This window comes from Hyla sarda, chromosome 3 (genome assembly GCF_029499605.1).
Source record: "Hyla sarda isolate aHylSar1 chromosome 3, aHylSar1.hap1, whole genome shotgun sequence".
In the NCBI taxonomy this organism is placed as follows: domain Eukaryota; kingdom Metazoa; phylum Chordata; class Amphibia; order Anura; family Hylidae; genus Hyla; species Hyla sarda.
The window spans coordinates 408,867,799-408,886,655 of NC_079191.1; the positions used below are offsets into that span (position 1 = coordinate 408,867,799).

The 18,857-nt window shown below is 43.3% G+C and overlaps 1 protein-coding gene across 12 annotated transcripts in view; it reads left to right on the plus strand.

Annotated features, from left to right (window-relative positions):
- The window catches only part of HAAO (3-hydroxyanthranilate 3,4-dioxygenase), a 78,058-nt gene that overhangs the window by 16,992 nt on the left and 42,209 nt on the right, over positions 1-18,857 (plus strand). For 8 of the 12 annotated variants that reach the window (XM_056568146.1, XM_056568148.1, XM_056568147.1 and 5 more), the window contains one exon: positions 4,304-4,382. The exons of 3 other annotated variants lie outside the window; for them this stretch is intronic. In XM_056568146.1, coding sequence (XP_056424121.1) covers positions 4,304-4,382 — 79 coding nt within the window. Of the gene's footprint in view, positions 1-4,303; positions 4,383-7,124; positions 7,254-18,857 lie in introns of all 12 variants that reach the window. One more of the 12 variants, XM_056568156.1, reaches the window with a different exon arrangement.

Consider the following 18,857-nt stretch of genomic DNA (forward strand, 5'->3'; position numbering starts at 1 on the left):
TACATTTACATACTCAGCTGCTTGCATAAATATACTAATTTCTGGAACACACGCCATACGAGAGGTGTGTCCTTTACTTGCTCATTACTTTCTCTGGCAGGTATAAATACTGGATACTTTCTTCTGTGTAATATTGCTATGATTAAGGTTTACATGTAAACCGAAACGTGTCAGCGTTTCATACGGCTTTTACTGTGCACTTTTTCTTTGGATTTTTAATGGACTTTTTAAAGTTTTGAAATTTTTACATGGATGTCACACCACCTCCGTAGACATGAGTAGAGGGGGTGTGGCTGCTGTGGTCACCCATCATCCGACACAGAGCAGAGTTTGCTCCGTGCATCGGATGACTGGGGAGCCGTGCCAGAGATCGCGGGGGAGTGCCAGCGGCCGGACCCCTGTGATCGGACATCTTAAACCCTATACTTTGGATAGGGGATAAGATGTTTAGGAGTGAAGTAACCCTTTAATACCATAAGCAATTTGGTTCATAGCTTTATCATCAGTTTTCTTTATTTAACCATTTATCTAGAATTTCCATTATACTTTATCTAAACTCATTAGACTTGTATCAACTAAGCTAACTGTGTTACCAGGGCCCAAATAAGAAATTATAGGCCTCTTGGCTACAGGTACTGTGAGTTTTCCCCCCAACAACTGCCTAACCCCCCACCATGGTAAAAACCCCACACAACCCAACCTGTTCCCAACGCCCCAAAAATGTTGGACCTTAAAAAAAGGTTAATGGCCCATATGTATCAATCAGCCTAAAACCCTAACTGTCTGTTTTTTTCATAACAACCAATCACAGCTCAGCTTTCACTTTACAAGAGCTCATTAAGATATGAAAGCTAAGCTGTGATTGGTTGTTATGGGAAAATCCAGATTAGGGTTTCAGTCAGATCGATAAATCTGGGCAAATACTTTCAATGTGTGCCCCAGTCCAGTTAGATCAAGCTCCAAACTGACTCCAGAATCCAAAATCGGCAAGCAGAGGGTGATAGGCCGAAAAACAGATACACAGAAAATAGTAAAAAAATTAATAAAAAAAGAGGTACGGCAAAACAAATACTATGTCGACCCCAATAGTGTTTTTTGGGGTTTTTGTTTTCAAACCACTGAACTAAAACATACCTTTATTTAATATACAATGAAACATCCCAAAAAGACCACCCATTTGAGAAGACCACCCCTCTGTGAGAGATGTAGCGGTTGGAGATGTAGTGGCTGCATATCAAGGTGCAATAGGAAGAGAAGCTAATGGTGGGGACTAAGGATAACATAGGGAGCCATGTTGGGGAGAGGGGAAGCCATGTTGATGGCCAGGAATAAAAGGGCAAGCCATACTGGGAAAAGAACTGAGATATTGAGCCATGATGGGAACCAGGACTGAGATGGTGAGCCAGGCTGGGACCCAGGACTGAGATGGTGAGCCATGCTGGGGACCAGGACCGAGATGGTGAGCCATGCTGGGGACCAGGACTGAGATGGTGAGCCATGCTGGGGACCAGGACTGAGATGGTGAGCCAGGCTGGAGACCAGGAACAGTACAGTTCCCCTACATTAAGTGCAGTACAGTTCCCCCACATTAGGTGTAGTATAGTTCCCCACATTATGTGCAGTATAGTTCCCCTACATTAGATGCAGTATAGTTCCCCCACGTTAGGTGCAGTACAGTCCCCCACATTAGGTGCAGTATAGTCCCCCACATTAGGTGCAGTATAGCTCCCCACATTAGGTGCAGTATAGTTTTCTCCACATTAGGTGCAGTATATCTTTCCATATTAGGTGCAGTACAGTTCCCCCACATTAGGTGCAGTATAGTTCCCCCACATTAGGTGCAGTATATTTCCCCCACATTAGGTGCAATATAGCTCCCCACATTAGGTGCAGTATAGTTCCTCACATTAGGTGCAGTACAGTTTCCCCACAGACATACAGCCTTCAGCCATATACAGTGTATGGCTGGAGGCTGTATGTCTGTGTACTGCCCCAGTTCAGTGTTCCGACCACCAGTCCTCCGGTCCGGGGTCGCGATCTACTGCTATGGCCTATAGACCATAGCAGTAGGTCCCGGGACTGGAGGACCGGTGGTCGGAACACTGAAGACGATGTGCTGCCAGCTCGTGTTGGTCACTTACCATTCCGGCCGGCGCGCGCATCCTCTTCCTTGAATCTCCGCTCCTCCGTTGCTATGGGCGCACGCACGGGATGTCAATGATGTCCCTGCGTGCGCTACTTCCCGGTGGCCCCTGTATTTTTAAAGTTATCACGGGGGCCGCTGTAGAAAGGTAACCGGGACATCCTTGTGTCCCGAAAAGATCTTTCGGGACGCAGGGATGTCCCGAATGTGACGGGGGGATCCTCTGCGGGCTGCTCAGTGGTGGCCTCGGATGCCCCCCTGGGCTTGATTAGGGTGTGCCTGGGCACACCCCGTGCGCACGCCTATGCTGGAGACCACACTGAGCAGTAGGAATGAGATAGCTGGAGACCACACTGAGCACTAGGAATGAGATGGAGAGCCATGCTGGAGACCACACTGAGCAGTAGGAATGAGATAGGGAGCCATGCTGGAGACCACACTGAGCAGTAGGAATGAGATAGGGAGCCATGCTGGAGACCACACTGAGCACTAGGAATGAGATAGGGAGCCATGCTGGAGACCACACTGAGCAATAGGAATGAGATGGAGAGCCATGCTGGGGACCACACTGAGCAGTAGGAATGAGATAGGGAGCCATGCTGGAGACCACACTGAGCACTAGGAATGAGATAGGGAGCCATGCTGGAGACCACACTGAGCAATAGGAATGAGATGGAGAGCCATGCTGGGGACCACACTGAGCAGTAGGAATGAGATAGGGAGCCATGCTGGAGACCACACTGAGCAGTAGGAATGAGCTAGGGAGCCATGCTGGAGACCACACTGAGCAGTAGGAATGAGATAGGGAGCCATGCTGGAGACCACACTGAGCAGTAGGAATGAGATAGGGAGCCATGCTGGAGACCACACTGAGCACTATGAATGAGATAGGGAGCCATTCTGGAGACCACACTGAGCACTAGGAATGAGATAGGGACCCATGCTGGAGACCACACTGAGCACTAGGAATGAGATAGGGAACCATGCTGGAGACCACACTGAGCACTAGGAATGAGATAGGGAGCCATGCTGGAGACCACACTGAGCACTAGGAATGAGATAGGGAGCCATGCTGGAGACCACACTGAGCACTAGGAATGAGATGGGGAGCCATGCTGGAGACCACACTGAGCACTAGGAATGAGATGGGGAGCCATGCTGGAGACCACACTGAGCAGTAGGAATGAGATAGGGAGCCATGCTGGAGACCACACTGAGCACTAGGAATGAGATAGGGAGCCATGCTGGAGACCACACTGAGCACTAGGAATGAGATAGTGAGCCATGCTGGAGACCACACTGAGCACTAGGAATGAGATAGGGAGCCATGCTGGAGACCACACTGAGCACTAGGAATGAGATAGGGAGCCATGCTGGAGACCACACTGAGCACTAGGAATGAGATGGGGAGCCATGCTGGAGACCACACTGAGCACTAGGAATGAGATAGGGAGCCATGCTGGAGACCACACTGAGCACTAGGAATGAGATAGGGAGCCATGCTGGAGACCACACTGAGCACTAGGAATGAGATAGGGAGCCATGCTGGAGACCACACTGAGCACTAGGAATGAGATAGGGAGCCATGCTGGAGACCACACTGAGCACTAGGAATGAGATAGGGAGCCATGCTGGGAATCAGGAATGAGATCAATAGCATTTCTGGGGATTAGGAATCAGATGGGGAACAATGTACAAGGAATGGAGAGCGGAGTCGTGTTGGGGACTAGTAATTCAACACATGATTTAAAAAAACATGATTTTTGGCTCTTTCATCATTATTTATAATTATTTGTGAACATGCTTGCTAACTCCATGAGACACTTTATTCAGCATTCCGTATACTTTTTATGAGATGTCGGCCCCTATAAAAGACCCCTTGTTTGTGCAAATTTGAAATGTCAACTCAAAGAGGTTTTGCTGTAGTTAACTTTGATCATATTCTTCTTACAGTGCTAAGGAGACCTGATACACGTCCTTCCTTATTTATAATTTATACCTGATGTACCAATATATCCCATAATGCAATGAGGGCACGGACTAAATAGACAGAAAACAACATCAGAGGAATCTATCTTTGTGGCTTGAAGGAAAGCCGGGGGAATCGCTAATTCGGATTGGGTCGTTTTTTTGTGAATAATTTATGTCTGTTTTTCGCAGGCACAATAATCAGCTGACAGTAATGTTTGTAGGAGGCCCGAACCAGAGGAAGGATTATCACATCGAAGAAGGAGAAGAGGTATTATGATGCACTAAGTAGTAGAGTATTATTATTAGTGGTTTTCTGATCAGACAACACTTTTAGGCCATGTTCACATGTATAGACATTCCACACACTTAAACGGGTACTCCAGTGGAAATTATATATATATATATATATATATATATATATATATATATATATATATATATATATTTTTTTTTTTTATTAACTGGTGCCAGAAAGTTATACAGATTTGTAAATTAATTCTATATAACATTCTTAACCCTTCTAGTACTTATGAAGTTCATTTCTGTCTGACCACAGTGCTCTCTGCTGACACCTCTGTCCATGTGAGGAACTGTCCAGAGCACAAGGAAATCCCTATAGCAAACCTCTCCTGCTCTGGACAGTTCCTTATACAGACAGAGGTGTCAGTAGAGATCACTGTGGTCAGACTGAAAAGAACTCCAGAAATAAATAAAACTTCCTGTTGAGCATATAGCAGCTGATTAAGTACTGGAAGGATTAATATTTTTAAATAGAACTCATTTACAAATCGGTTTAACTCTCTAGCACCAGTAGATTTGAAAAAAATAGTTTTCCACCCGAGGACCCCTTTAAATAATCCGGCGGGCCCTAAAAGCTCTTGAACATGTGCCATCTCATAAATGGTTGTGCCTTTGCAGAAGATATTTCTGCCATGGAAATCCCGATTCTGGAGTGTCATTTCTTTCTGCGGATTCCACAATGTGCGCAGTGCAGCAGAATTCCCTAGAAATCAATGGGACTCTCCTGAATCGGAATGTCGGTGCGGAATATTCTGGGGGAATTCAGCACGGAAATTCCATTGTGTGAACGTGGCTTTACATGGGGGCGGATCCCTCTAAACTAATGTAGTCCCAAGAGTCCAGGTATACAGTCAATTTTGGCAAGAGAAGTTGATTTAAAGGGGTATTCCAGGAAAAAACTTTTTTTTTTTTTTTTATATCAACTGGCTCCAGAAAGCTAAACAGATTTGTAAATTACTTCTATTAAAAAATCTTAATCCTTTCAATAATTATCAGCTGCTGAAGTTGAGTTGTTGTTTTCAGTCTGGCAACAGTGCTCTCTGCTGACATCTCTGCTTGTCTCGGGAACTGCACAGAGTAGAAGAGGTTTGCTATGGGGATTTGCTTCTAAACTGGGTGGTTCCCGAAACACGTGTCATCAGAGAGCACTTAGACAGAAAAGAACAACTCAACTTCAGCAGCTCATAAATACTTAAAGGATTAAGATTTTTTAATAGAAGTCATTTACAAATCTGTTTATCTTTATGGAGCCAGTTGATATACATAAAAAAAAAAAAAAAAGTTTTTTTCCTGGATAACCCCTTTAAGTTCTTGAGAGCTAGAGCCATGGGGGTTCATTAAAGGGGAACTTGGATACATAAGTACTTATCCCCTATATATAGGATCCTGTGGTTCCCCTTTAAATAGAAGGACTGTCCATCCAGCTACAATGAAGCTGAACTTCAGGGACTAAGGGCTGGAGGCCGTATTCTGAAACCACTTTATTGGACATCAAGAGAACGTGCCCTGTCCCTGATAGACAATAATCCCTATAATAGTGTTTTCCAAATACTGGGTCTCCAGCTGTTGCAAAACTACAACTTCCAGCATGCCCGGACAGCCGTTGGCTGTCCAGGCATGCTGGGAGTTGTAGTTGTGCAGCAGCTGGAAACACACTGTTTGAAAAACTCTGCCCTAGATATTAGGCACGCTATATACATCATCAGTGATCAGTGATCGCACCTTTTCATTTATGTCGATATCAAATGTTCCAGATTTATGATAACGTCATAATGATATACGATAAATTTGTCGCAATTTTCTATGCCACCCATTGGCCCTGATCTAATGTACTAATGGCGGGTTGTAACTGTTGTTGGGGTTATATGTCTCTCTGTTTTTTTTTAATGATATTTATTTATTTGTCGAGTGTACTTTGTTTTGGCGCGAACGGGTATTTTTAGCACATAGTGCATCAAAATGTAGACAATTATATGGATTATGTTTCCATTTATTTGGACTACTAAATATGAGGAATTTCAACAACAACAACAAAAAAGAAATGCTTTTTTAAAATTCCTCAATTGGGAATTGGGAAAATACCCAACAACAAATTAGACTAAAATTACAATAATGCTATTAAGGATATTAATAATAATAATAATAACTATAATAATAATATTAATAATAATGATAGAAATATTTGCAACAAAAATAACAGAAATCACAATAATAAATTATAATAGGGATAATAATAATATTAATAAAAATAATAGAAATAATATTTGTAACAAAAAATTACACAAGTCACAATAATACATTTTAATAGGGATAATAATAATAATAGTAATAAAAATAATAGAAATAATATTTGTAACAAAAAATAACACAGATCACAATAATAAATTACAATACAGTTCATGCTTTCGGTGGAGTCCAGAATTAGAATTTCCGTGGTTAAGTGCAGCAAAATCCCATTAAAGACAATAGAAGCTGCGGCAACTGGCATCTCGGGTCGTAAATTCGGTAGTGTGTAAGGGGCCTAAGACTTTGGTTTGGTATTGTAATTCATGTAGCCATGCTTCTTTTTTAATATTGTGGTGTAAAAGTCGGGTTAGGGGTTTTTATGAGGCTCAGAGTCGCATAAGCTGGTGCCACAATTTTGGCAACTTTTTAAAAAAGTATATGCATCTAAGAACCCACAACACTTAAACTACCTTCCCTTTTTTAGGTCCAAACAAGAAAATGGTGGGCTTGGTAAAAAGTGACAATAAAATGATACAACTGCATAATAAATGTAGGTGAAGTGAAGGCCAGAAAAAGTGGAGAAAAAGTTGCAAAAACAGATGCAGACACCATGGTAGATACTCCTTTTTATCTCTGTATATAGCAGCACAAATAAAAATGATAACTGCAATTTTTGCAATTTTCACCCTATAAGAACTGTTTTCTTTTAATCCCGCTCCTGCTGGATTTCTGACCATTAAAAGGGTACTCCACCCCTAGACATCTTATCTCCTATGCAAAGGCAGGACCCCCGCGATCTCGGCTGCGGGACCCCGGACATCTGCTGCACAGAGCGAACTTCGCTCCATGCCGGTTGACTGGCGATGCGGGGCGGAGGTATGTGATGTCACAGCCACTCCCTGCTCGTGACATCATGGTCACGCCCCCTCAATGCAAGTCTATGGGAGGGGGCGTGATGTCCGTCACGCCCCCTCCCATAGACTTGCATTGAGGGGGGCGTGGCCGTGATGTCATGAGCAGGGAGTGGCCGTGGCATCACAAGCCTCCGGTACTGCACCCAACGCTCAAAAAAAACGCCGGGTGCAGCAGGGACCCCCGCGATCAGACATCTTATCCCCCATCCTTTGGATAGGGTTGGAGTACCACTTTAATGCCCACTCCAACAAGGTGTGTGTTCCACTCCTGCTTGCTCCCACAACATGTGTGTCCAATCCTGGCCGCTCCCACCAACATTTTGTCACCGCTTATAGAGGTAGTACCCCCCTGTGGAATTTCATACAATTGCGCAACTGTGCCCGCAAGTTTTTTACTGGGTCCTGCAGGACCCAATGCAGACCTCTACTATAGACTAACATTCTTGTAGGTTGCAAACCTACAGTGGTCTGCAGTCTACAAAAGTAAACAAGGGATAGATAGATGCAAGTGCCATCTTCGCACACTCCTATGTTTACCTTCTTCGAGAATAGGTTTTCCCCAGATGACCTTCACATTCTGCAAGTTGCAGAAAAATTAGGCCTCTTCTGCTCTCAGATGCTAAGTGCACCCCCATAGCAGAAAAGGGTGGACTGGGCCAAATATGACTTTCACTTCCCACTGGGTCAATCTATAAGTTGGCACTCCACAAAGAGTTATGGATTTTGGAGATTTTGCACTGGCAATCTTATTGTGAGGGGGTTAATATAATATTTTATTCAACAGTTCAATTCTTGGTTGTAAAACGTGAAGACTCATTTTAGAGCCAATCCCGGCACAAGCGCAATTTCCCCAATTATTTCTTTCCGAACAGGAATCGCTGGAGCGGAGATGATGAACATTTTCTGCTTATAATTAGATAATTTAATTATTCTTTACTTGGATCTCTGTGAAATCCTGCCGATTCATTAATTAGCCATTTGCATAAAATAATAATGTAGTAAATATGATAGGACTGTAGCTTTTGTATAATAGATTTACTTAGCATCCAACTCTAGAATTTAAAGGATCCATAAGAAGTCATAGCAACATTGAGGACACCATCTTTATCCCTTACAAAAAGGAACATTTTTTAGTTTCTAATTGGGTCATCTCTGTCTTTGGCACCGTAGGTACAGTATGGCTACTGAACAATGTTTCATTATATACACCAGCCATATTTCCAAACTATAAGTGCCCAATAACACAATCAGCAACCGTGTTCTTCATCATTACAACTTATTCCCAATCTAAAAGTCCACAAGATAGGGGATATATCTCTGATAATGGGTGGCTGGGGGAGGGAAGGATCTGACCACTGGGAACCCCTGCAATCCCCTGTGATCTCAAGAACTTGTTCCCCGAGTATCCTGTAAATTTTTGAGCAAATTGCTACACAGATACAAAAGTTTGAATTGGTCAGGGTCTCAGAACGGAACACTGAAGTGTGTGCTTTTCCCACTTTTTCTCATGATCGATGGGCATCTTACCGCTGAGACCTTGACCTATCAAAACTTTTCCCCTAAATGTACTAACCCATTTTTTGTATGTTTTTTTTTTTTCTCATTTCAATTCCGTGTATGCAAAGGACTACTTCGGACTACGGTGACCAGCATTTTTTTGTTTGTTTTTTGTTTAATATTAATAAAATGGTTAACAAGGGCTTATGGGGGGGGAGTGTTTTTTGTAATAATTTTTTTTTTTTAAATGTGTGGTGTTTTTTTTTCTAAGTTGGCTAGTGCTAACCCCCAAATATTGCCCTGGTACACAACGCCACAAGGGTGTCGGGTAGAGCCGGTACCAACAGGCCCAGAGCGTCCGAAAATGATGCTCCTGGTGGTAACAAGCTGGCGTTATTTAGGCTGGGGAGGGCCAGTAAAAATGGTCCTAACCCACCCTGGTAACGTCAGGCTGTTGATGCTTGGTTGGGTATTGTGCTGAGAATGAAAATACGGGGAACCCTATGCGTTTTTTTTTTTTTTTATCATTCAATAATTTTTGCAGGGTGTATTAGGACCAGTGTTACTGACCCTTCCCAGCCTAAATAACACCAGCCTGTTATCGCCTAGGCCCAGGAGCGCCATTTTCGACACTCTGGGCCTGTTGGTACTGGCTCTTCCCGGCACCCCTATGGTGTTGTGTACCGGGTTAATAATTGGGGGTTAGCGCTAGCTGTTTTTGTGGCTAACGCTAAGCCCAGCTTAGTAAAAGATTCCGTCTATTAGACAGCCTCCATAACTAATCCTGTTAAGAAAACTAAAATAAAAACACTACACGTTTAAAAAAAATGTATTCCAAAAAACATTCCCCACAAGCCCTCGTTAACCATTTTATTAATAATAAACAAAAAAAATTGCTGTTCATCAAAGTAATCCAGCGAATCCGAAGAAGTCCTCTGCATACACAGATCTGAAATGAAAAGAAAAGAACAAGAAAAATACATGTATGGTGCCTCCAGCACTTGCTAAACTACAACCCCCATGCCATGACGGAAGTTGTAATTTAGCTACAGCGAGCATCCAGTTTAGCAACAGCTGGAGGCACCCTGTTCCTTAACTACAACTCCCATCATAGGAGTTGTAGTTTAGCAACAGCTGGAGGCACCCTGTTCCTAAACTACAACTCCCATCATGGGTGTTGTAGTTTAGCAGTTTAGCAACATCCAGGGAAGCCCGCTTATCTCCCACCGCCTGCGCCGCACGACTACAGCTCTCAGCATGTCCTCACTGTAAAGGCATGCTGGGAGTTGTAGTTGTGAGGCACGGGCTGGTGGGAAATGTGCGGGCGGGTGACAGGGAAGCTTGTCACCCACTCGCACATCTCCCGCCACCTGCGCCACCTGCGCAAGGACATGCTGGGAGTTGTAGTTGTGTGTTGCGCAGGCGGCAGGTGGTGGTGGCATACTGCAGGCAGTGCAGGGGGCAGTGGGTGACAGATGCGGGCGGGCGGGCGCGCGGGCGGTGGGGAGTGGAGCCGGCTGGCCTGGAACAATAAATATAATACTAAGGCATTTTCATAAAAAATTTCCCGCCTGGAGCTGTGATTGGCCGAGGGGTCTTGGCCAATCACAGCTTCAGGAGGGAAAAATCAAACTACAGTGCCGTAGTATTATATTCCTGTGAGGCAGCCGGGGAGCGGAGCGCTTGTCACCTGTGCGCACCACACAACTACAACTCCCAGCATGTCCTTATGGTAAGGGCATGCTGGGGTTTGTAATCATGCGGTGCAGGTGAAAAGCGTTCCCCTCCCCGGCCAGCTGCCATGAATATGAAACTACGGCACTGTAGTTTCATTTTTCCCCCCTGAAGCTGTGATTGGCCAAGACCCCTCGGCCAATATCACAGCTCCAGGCGTGGAATATGAAAATACAGTGCCATAATATTATATTCAATGTTTCAGGCCGGCTCCGCTCCTCTCCGCCCGCTGGCCCACGTCTATAACCTGTTGCCCCCCGCATACACCCACCGCCCACAGTATGCCATCACGCCCCCCCCGGACCATATACCACCCGACGCCCGCATATACCACCCGCTGCCTGCCCGCATTTACTCCCGCCAGCTAGCTACTGCAAGACTACAACTCCCAGCATGTCCTCACTGTAAAGGCATGCTGGGAGTTGTAGTCTAACAACAGAGGGTGGCGGGTGGTATATGGGGACAGCTAGTGATAGATGCGGGTAGCAGGTGATAGAAGCGAGCGGCCAGCGGGTATTAGATGCGGGCAGGACTTTACACTACTTTTTGTAAGCCAATTTTATTGGGGGTATAGGTTTGCTACTTTTTAGGCCGTTTGCGATCCTTTTTTTTTACGACTTTTTATCAAAAGTCACAGTTAGTAAATCCCTGCATACAGCTAAGTAAAAAACAGATCTCGTGTGAAACATCTGGATTGTAAGAATTTGTGCAGGCCGGCATATCACTAAAAGTTGCACAAAAGTCGTACTTGGGGCAACTACCTTCAATCTACGGGTTTTTTCCTTTTTCTGGATCAACATGGCAGAATTATAGGTTGGACTTGAATATTTGTCTTCTCATCCTTATCATTTGTGTGACTGATCCATTAGCATATTTTGGCACAAGACATCAGTAGATGTCAGACACACCTAGTACCACTTATCGTCAATGGTAACTAAAGATCAGGCAGGCTAAAATATAAAGTTGAAGTTCTTGTGTTGAAAACAGAATGAACGGAACTGGAATCAATTGCAGGTCAACTTAAAGGGGTACTCCGGGGAACTTAACCCATAATCCATCCTTTCCCTGTCACCAACCTATGTATTTGTCTAAATATCATTCATTAGCTATATACAGCAGTTCTTCCCTCCTTCAGCTGTCACTTACAGGCAGGAAATGAGAGAAAAATGTAATTCTCAAATCCACCTTATTGTTACGCCGAGCGCTCCGGGTCCCTGCTCCTCCCCGGAGCGCTCGCGGCATTCTCCTCTCTGCAGTGCCCCGGTCAGACCCGCTGACCGGGAGCGCTGCACTGACACTGCCGGCGGGGATGCGATCCGCATAGCGGGACGCGCCCGCTCGCGGGTCGCATCCCAATCTACTTACCTGTCCCGGTCCCCGACTGTCACATCCTGGCGCGCGCGGCTCCGCTCTCTAGGGCGCGCGCGCGCGCCAGCTCTCTAAGATTTAAAGGGCCAGTGCACCACTAATTGGTGCCTGGCCCAATCAGTGTAATTAGCTCACCTGCTCCAGGCCTATATTACCTCACTTCCCCTTCCCTGCTTGGCCAGATCTTGTTGCCTTGTGCCTAGTGAAAGCCTTCCTGTGATTGCCTTACCAGTGTTACCAGACCTTCTGCCGTTACCCTTGACTACGAACCTTGCCGCCTGCCTTGACCTTCTGCTATGTCTGACCTCGCCTCTGTCTAGTCCTCCTGTCCCACGCCACTCTCAGCAGTCAGTGAGGTTGAGCCGTTACCGGTAGATACGACCTGGTTGCTACCACCGCAGCAAGACCATCCCGCTTTGCGGCGGGCTCTGGAGAATACCAGTAGCAACTTAGAACCGGTCCACCAATACGGTCCACGCCAATCCCTCGCTGACACAGAGGATCCACCTCCAGCCTGCCGAATCCTAACACTTATCTTGGTATAAACCCTTCACTAAGACTAGCCCCCACCCTTCAGGACAACACCACCTGATTTCTGTTTGATTTCTGTTTGGTCTAGAGCTTTGGCTGTACAGCCACACCTCCCCTCCCCCTCCCCTCCCTGTGTGAGGAGCTTGAGAGCTGTGAGAGAAAAGCAGTATAGATTCTTAGTCACAACTGAGCACATAGCTGCTGTTTTTCTGCTGAATATCTAATCACTGACTTCTGCTATTCAGAGCATAGAAAGATTTATTGCTGGGAGGAAGAATAGTCTGAAAGAAAATATATGTACAGTGTGTGAGCTGAAGTGTAAGCATGCACACAGATAGTGAAAGCAGTTGGCTGGCAGCCATTACACAGAACTGCTCTGACTTCTGGGAGTTGTAGTATATGCTGCAAACAAGGAAAAAGTATTTAGGAGACATCAGGGGCCAAAGGAGCTGCCAAAACCACATGAATAACTACAGAGGACACAGAACAGGTATTGTGGTGGCTTTGGGGCATTTCATTTTCTTAACTACCCTGGAGTACCCCTTTAAGGATGAGTGATCCATTATATAAGAAGGAATAACCAGAAATCCAAGGTCATAATTTGTTTAGGCTGAAAGAAACAAACAAAAATAGTAAAATAGATAGGGTCGGGTACATGGGAGGGATAATACTCTTCTCCTGTCTTTAATAAAATCTAAATTTTCCATCACCAAGGGTAGGAAAATCTCCAATTGTTTAGAGCTTATACATTAATAAAAATATATGCATTCATAAATCTAAAGTTAAAATAAAGACATGGAAACAAGTGGGTCTAAAATAAGAATTTTTGAATGTGGATTCTGATGATCAATAAGCAGCTTTCAATGTACTGTATCTGCCAAAGAGACTCCAGCTTTTCTAACTTTAGTGGACATGGCAATTTTAGTTTGTAAGACTTCAAGCAATGAACATATACATTTTCTTGATAAGGAATAGCTGGGTAAAAAAACGTGCAAAGGTTAGTCTTAGTTTGTTTAATTATGGAAAAATATAGCTCTTTGAGGGGAAAAATGTATCTGAGAAATATCTAAAGCTCTAACGTTTGAAACTCTTAAAAGGAACGAGACATGATTACATTGTGAGTTTATAAGATAATAATTTTAATCATATGGAATCATCATCTCCCCATGAATTGATCATATTTAAGACTACCGTGACATCCCAAGTAGATGGATATCTAGGAGCAGTGAGTCTTCTATATTTAATACATTTCCATAACTTGCACATTACAGGGTGTTTTCCTAATGGTAAAGCGTGCACTGGTGCATGGTACAGAGAGATAGCTGAACGATATACATTAACCCCTTAAGGACCGGGGGGTTTTCCATTTTTGCATTTTCGTTTTTTGCTCCTTGCCTTTAAAAAATCATAACTCTTTCAATTTTGCACCTAAAAATCCATATGATTGCTTATTTTTTGCGCCACCAATTCTACTTTGTAATGACGTCAGTCATTTTGCCCAAAAATCTACGGTGAAACGGAAAAAAAAAATCATTGTGCGACAAATTGAAAAAAACCCGCCATTTTGTAACTTTTGGGGGCTTCCGTTTCTACGTAGTACATTTTTCGGTAAAAATGACACCTTATCTTTATTCTGTAGGTCCATACGATTAAAATGATACCCTACTTATATAGGTTTGATTTTGTTGTACTTCTGAAAAAAATCATAACTACATGCAGAAAAATTTATACGTTTAAAATTGTCATATTCTGACCCCTATAACTTTTTTATTTTTCCCTGTATGGGGCGGTATGAGGGCTAATTTTTTGCGCCGTGATCTGAAGTTTTTAACAGTACCATTTTTGCATTGATAGGACTTATTTTGGACTTTGGAATTTTTTTGCGCGTACGCCATTGACCGAGCGGTTTAATTAACAATATATTTTTATAATTTGGACATTTCCGCACGTGGTGATACCATATATGTTTATTTTTATTTACACTGTGTTTTTTTTTATGGGAAAAGGGGGGTGATTCAAACTTTTAATAGGGGAGGGGTTAAATGATATTCATTCACTTTTTTTCTTCACTTTTTTTTGCAGTGTTATAGCTCCCATAGGGACCTATAACACTACACACACTGATCTTTATCATTGATCACTGGTTTCTCATAGGAAACCAGTGATCGATGATTCTGCCGCTTGACTGCTCATGCCTGGATCTCAGGCACAGAGCAGTTATTTGGCGATCGGACAGCTGACTGAGTTAACCGGCAGCTTTTACTTTCACTTTTAGCCGCGCGGCTCAGCTCTGAGCACGCGGCTAAAGGGTTAATAGCGCGCGGTGCTGCGATCGGCGATGCGCGCTATTAGTGGCGGGTCCCGGCTTCACTATGACGCCAGGCCCGCTGTGATATGATGCGGGGTTACCGTGTAACCCCGCGTTATATCACGGGAGCAGGACCAAGGACGTACCTGTACGTCCTTGGTCCTTAAGGGGTTAAGGCTGCATTCACATCTGGGTTTTACACTATGGGTGCCAGATCCGGCTTGGGAAGGGGCAAACCGGGCTCTCCCGAACCCCAAATGGGATCCAAATCCTGTTGTATGCACCAATAAGACCAAATTTTCCAGGCTTATCTGTAAGATGATTTGGTACCGGAGCCCAAGCGTCCGAGAGGATATCTCTAGCTGATTGTGAAAGATCGAAATCAGGTTCTGATGTCCTGAGATGAATCAGGCTACTAGAGACAATTGGTGTGACAAAATCAGAGGATGTGGATTCCCTGACAGATCTAATAGGATGGATTGATGAATTGGTATGATGCAAGGAAAATCTATAGACATTCCCAGAATCTGAGGGAACCAAGATTGGGTTGGCCAAAGAGGAGTTATCAGGACAATCGTCAATTTCTGTAATTTGGTAATAAGATAATTCTCTGAATTAATGCAAATGGTGGAAATGTATAAAGGGTCTCTAATGGCCAAAGTTGAAGTAATGCATATGTGCCGAGAGATTCTGGGTCAGGACACAAACTGAAGAATCGTGGAAGTTGGCTATTTAGACAGGATGTGAACAAGTCTAGATGAAGGGGACCCCAGAGAGAATTGAGTCGATTGAAAACAAGAGGATCTAGTCTCCAATCGCTGTTGTCGATTAGGAAACAAGAGTTTCAGTCCGCTATGGAGTTGGAAAAACCTGGGAGGTATTCTGGTTTCAAAATAATGTTTTGATTGAGACAAAAGTGCCAACAATATTTTGCGACATTGGCTAAAATTTTTGATTTGGTACAATTGATGTATTGTACCACAGGAATGTTGTCGATCAATAGTAGAATACAACACTGTGACTTGTCTTTGGCGAAACTCTTGAGGGCAAAAGAACCCTCCAAAAGTTCTAAACAGTTGATATGAAGAAGGGATTCTTCTTCAGATCATTTCCCTCCTGTGGAAAGGGAACTGCAGTGAGCACCCCAACCCAGACGACTGGCATTCGATTCTATGATCTTATCCAGAACTGAACTAAAGTTGGCTTTGCCGCTCCAAGCCTAAATATGATGAAGCCACCATAAAAGTTCATCTTTGGTATCTAAAGAAAGGGATATCTCATCTGAATAACCCAAGCCATTTCTCAAATGTTTAGCCTTGAAGTGCCCTGTAGTGAAGAGGTGCTGAGAAGATTACTTGAATGTAGGTAGAAAGTAATCCTACAATACAAACAATGGCTCGTAGGGACACCTATTGTTTGTTCAAAAGGGATCGTATTGAACTCAAAATAATTTTTTATTTCTTGAGGGAAGACTCAGTATGGCTGATTGAGCATTGACCAGGAATCCAAAAAACTCCACTTCTTTTGAAGGTTCGGGAACTGACTTCTCGAGATTGATTAGAAATCCGAGATTGGTAGGTAAGATTAGTGTCCAATTTAAGTGAAGATGAATGAGATTTAAAGAATCGGCCATGATGAGAATATCATTCAGATATATTATAAGATGACCTCCTTGAGCCCTCAAAATAGCAATTAATGGTTTCAATAATTTTGTAAAGCACCAAGGGGCTGAGGATTGATCGACTGGCAGTCTGGTGAATTGCCACTTTGACCTTCCCATAAAAAGAGGAGGTATGGTAGAGACATATGGTGTATAAGCACCACGAGATAGGCATCTTTGTGACCTATCTTGGCCAGTCATTTTGTAATAATAGATCTTGTAAAAGATGTAGTCCCTCCATCTTGAAATTGAGGTAAAGGACAAAATTGTTTAAAATTTTTAAGCTGATGACTGATCCGTGACATCTGTCTTTCCAGGGTACTGGAGTTATGGTGACTTTGGAACATAGTTCCTTGATTATTGATTGAACAAGGTTTTGATCTGATTTTGAAAATATCAATGATTGAGGTGCTTGAGTTTGAACAGTGGGAAAAATAAATTCTATTTGATATCCTTGAACCGTGTTCAAAATCCAAGTGGACCAAAATCTAAGTTATTGTGGACCAGACATGGAAAAAATGTGCTATTCTCCCTCCTACGGATATTTGAGAAGAATATGGAGGAACACTCGATCATGGGAAGCCTATATGGTCCCTAGCCCTCCATGGACACCCTATGCTTGGAATGAAGGCGGTTGGTAGATAAGAAACCTGTGGTAAAGAGAAGTTATCTGGTCTAGGTGGGGGAAGGCCTCTGTATGGTTGTCTGACGTATTTGTTTATTTCTTCAATGTAAGAGTCTCCAAACAGATAATTATCAGCAGATGGGGTAGAGTCTGAAGATGCCAAATGGATTAATTGCGGATCCAGTTTCATTAGAGTGGATCGCTTCTGCTCCATACATATAGAGGCATTGGAATTTCCAAACATGCATAAAGCCCATTGTGCCCAACCTTTAAGAGTAGATAGATCAATAGGATCTAGGGTACTCCAATTTTAATTTGTTCATGGCCGTTTTGTAAAGAGGTTTCTGAACCCCCAGGCTAACAAACTTTGAAACTTGTGGATGAGGAATCCATTCCCCCGACTGTGGGTGTTTAATCTCACCCAGGTCAAAGTATGGATTCCTTGAGCTATCCAGAATGACAGGACCAGAGGATTCGTCACCCAATACATCCTCTCCTTCCTCAGAAATGTCCTCATATTGTGATTCGTCACCTGGGTACGAAATATAAGCCTAATCAGAGAAGGAATGAACAGGTGAAGTAGGGGAGGAGGTAGGCTTTTTCTTTGGAAGAGGCCTTAGATGCCAGCTTATGATATAGTTCTTCTGGGGCTGAGGGTCTATAAGGGCCTAGTACAGAAGGAGATAGGCTTTCTCTGGGAAGAGGCCTTAGCGGCCGCTTATGGTATACTTGCTCTTTGGCCGAGAGTCTATGAAGGCCTAGTAGAGAAGGAGATAGGCTTTCTCTGGGAAGAAGCCTTAGCTGCCCGTTTATGGTATACTTTCTCTGAGGCCGAGGGTCTATGAGGTAACTTAGAGACCTCTTGAATTGAGCTTTAGATAAAGCCTTTATAGAAACCTGATCCCCTGCTTGTGATGCCATTCTCTTTTGTTTGGCAGCTGAAGGATCGGTAATGAGGTGACACTGTTTTTGGGTAGCTTTACCCTGTTTAAATCCACCTGCCATGTGAGAGGTGGAGTGCTCTGCAGATCCAAACAACTCAGAGAGTGTGACTGGACCCATTTGAGGGGAACCATGAAATGTGTTATGGTTCATTGCTGAAGCCACGGATTTAGCAATTACATTGTGTATGGAATACATAGCAGAACGAACTGCTGTCTGTACAGATTTATTGACCGGTCTGGTCCACCATAGGCTGTAATAGATTTTCATCTATAATATCAAAATTATGAGTGTCAGACATTTTAGTTGTTTTCTCGTTCTCCATGTATGAATACAAAAGATATATGAGAGAAAATATAGTAGTTTAGGAATAAATATGAATTAATTTTAATAATAATTATTAATTTATTAGTCTTATTTATAATGTATTTATTAGTAAATTATTTATTTACTTCAGTTATTAATATATATATATATATATATATATATATATATATATATATATATATATGTATATATATATATATATATTGTAAAGGGTTTCACTCTGGGATCGTCCTTTGCCGTAGCCAAAGGACACGTTTTTCCACAATAAACCGGCAAACAATGAGTCCTTTCTGCAATTCCGGCTCCTCGCC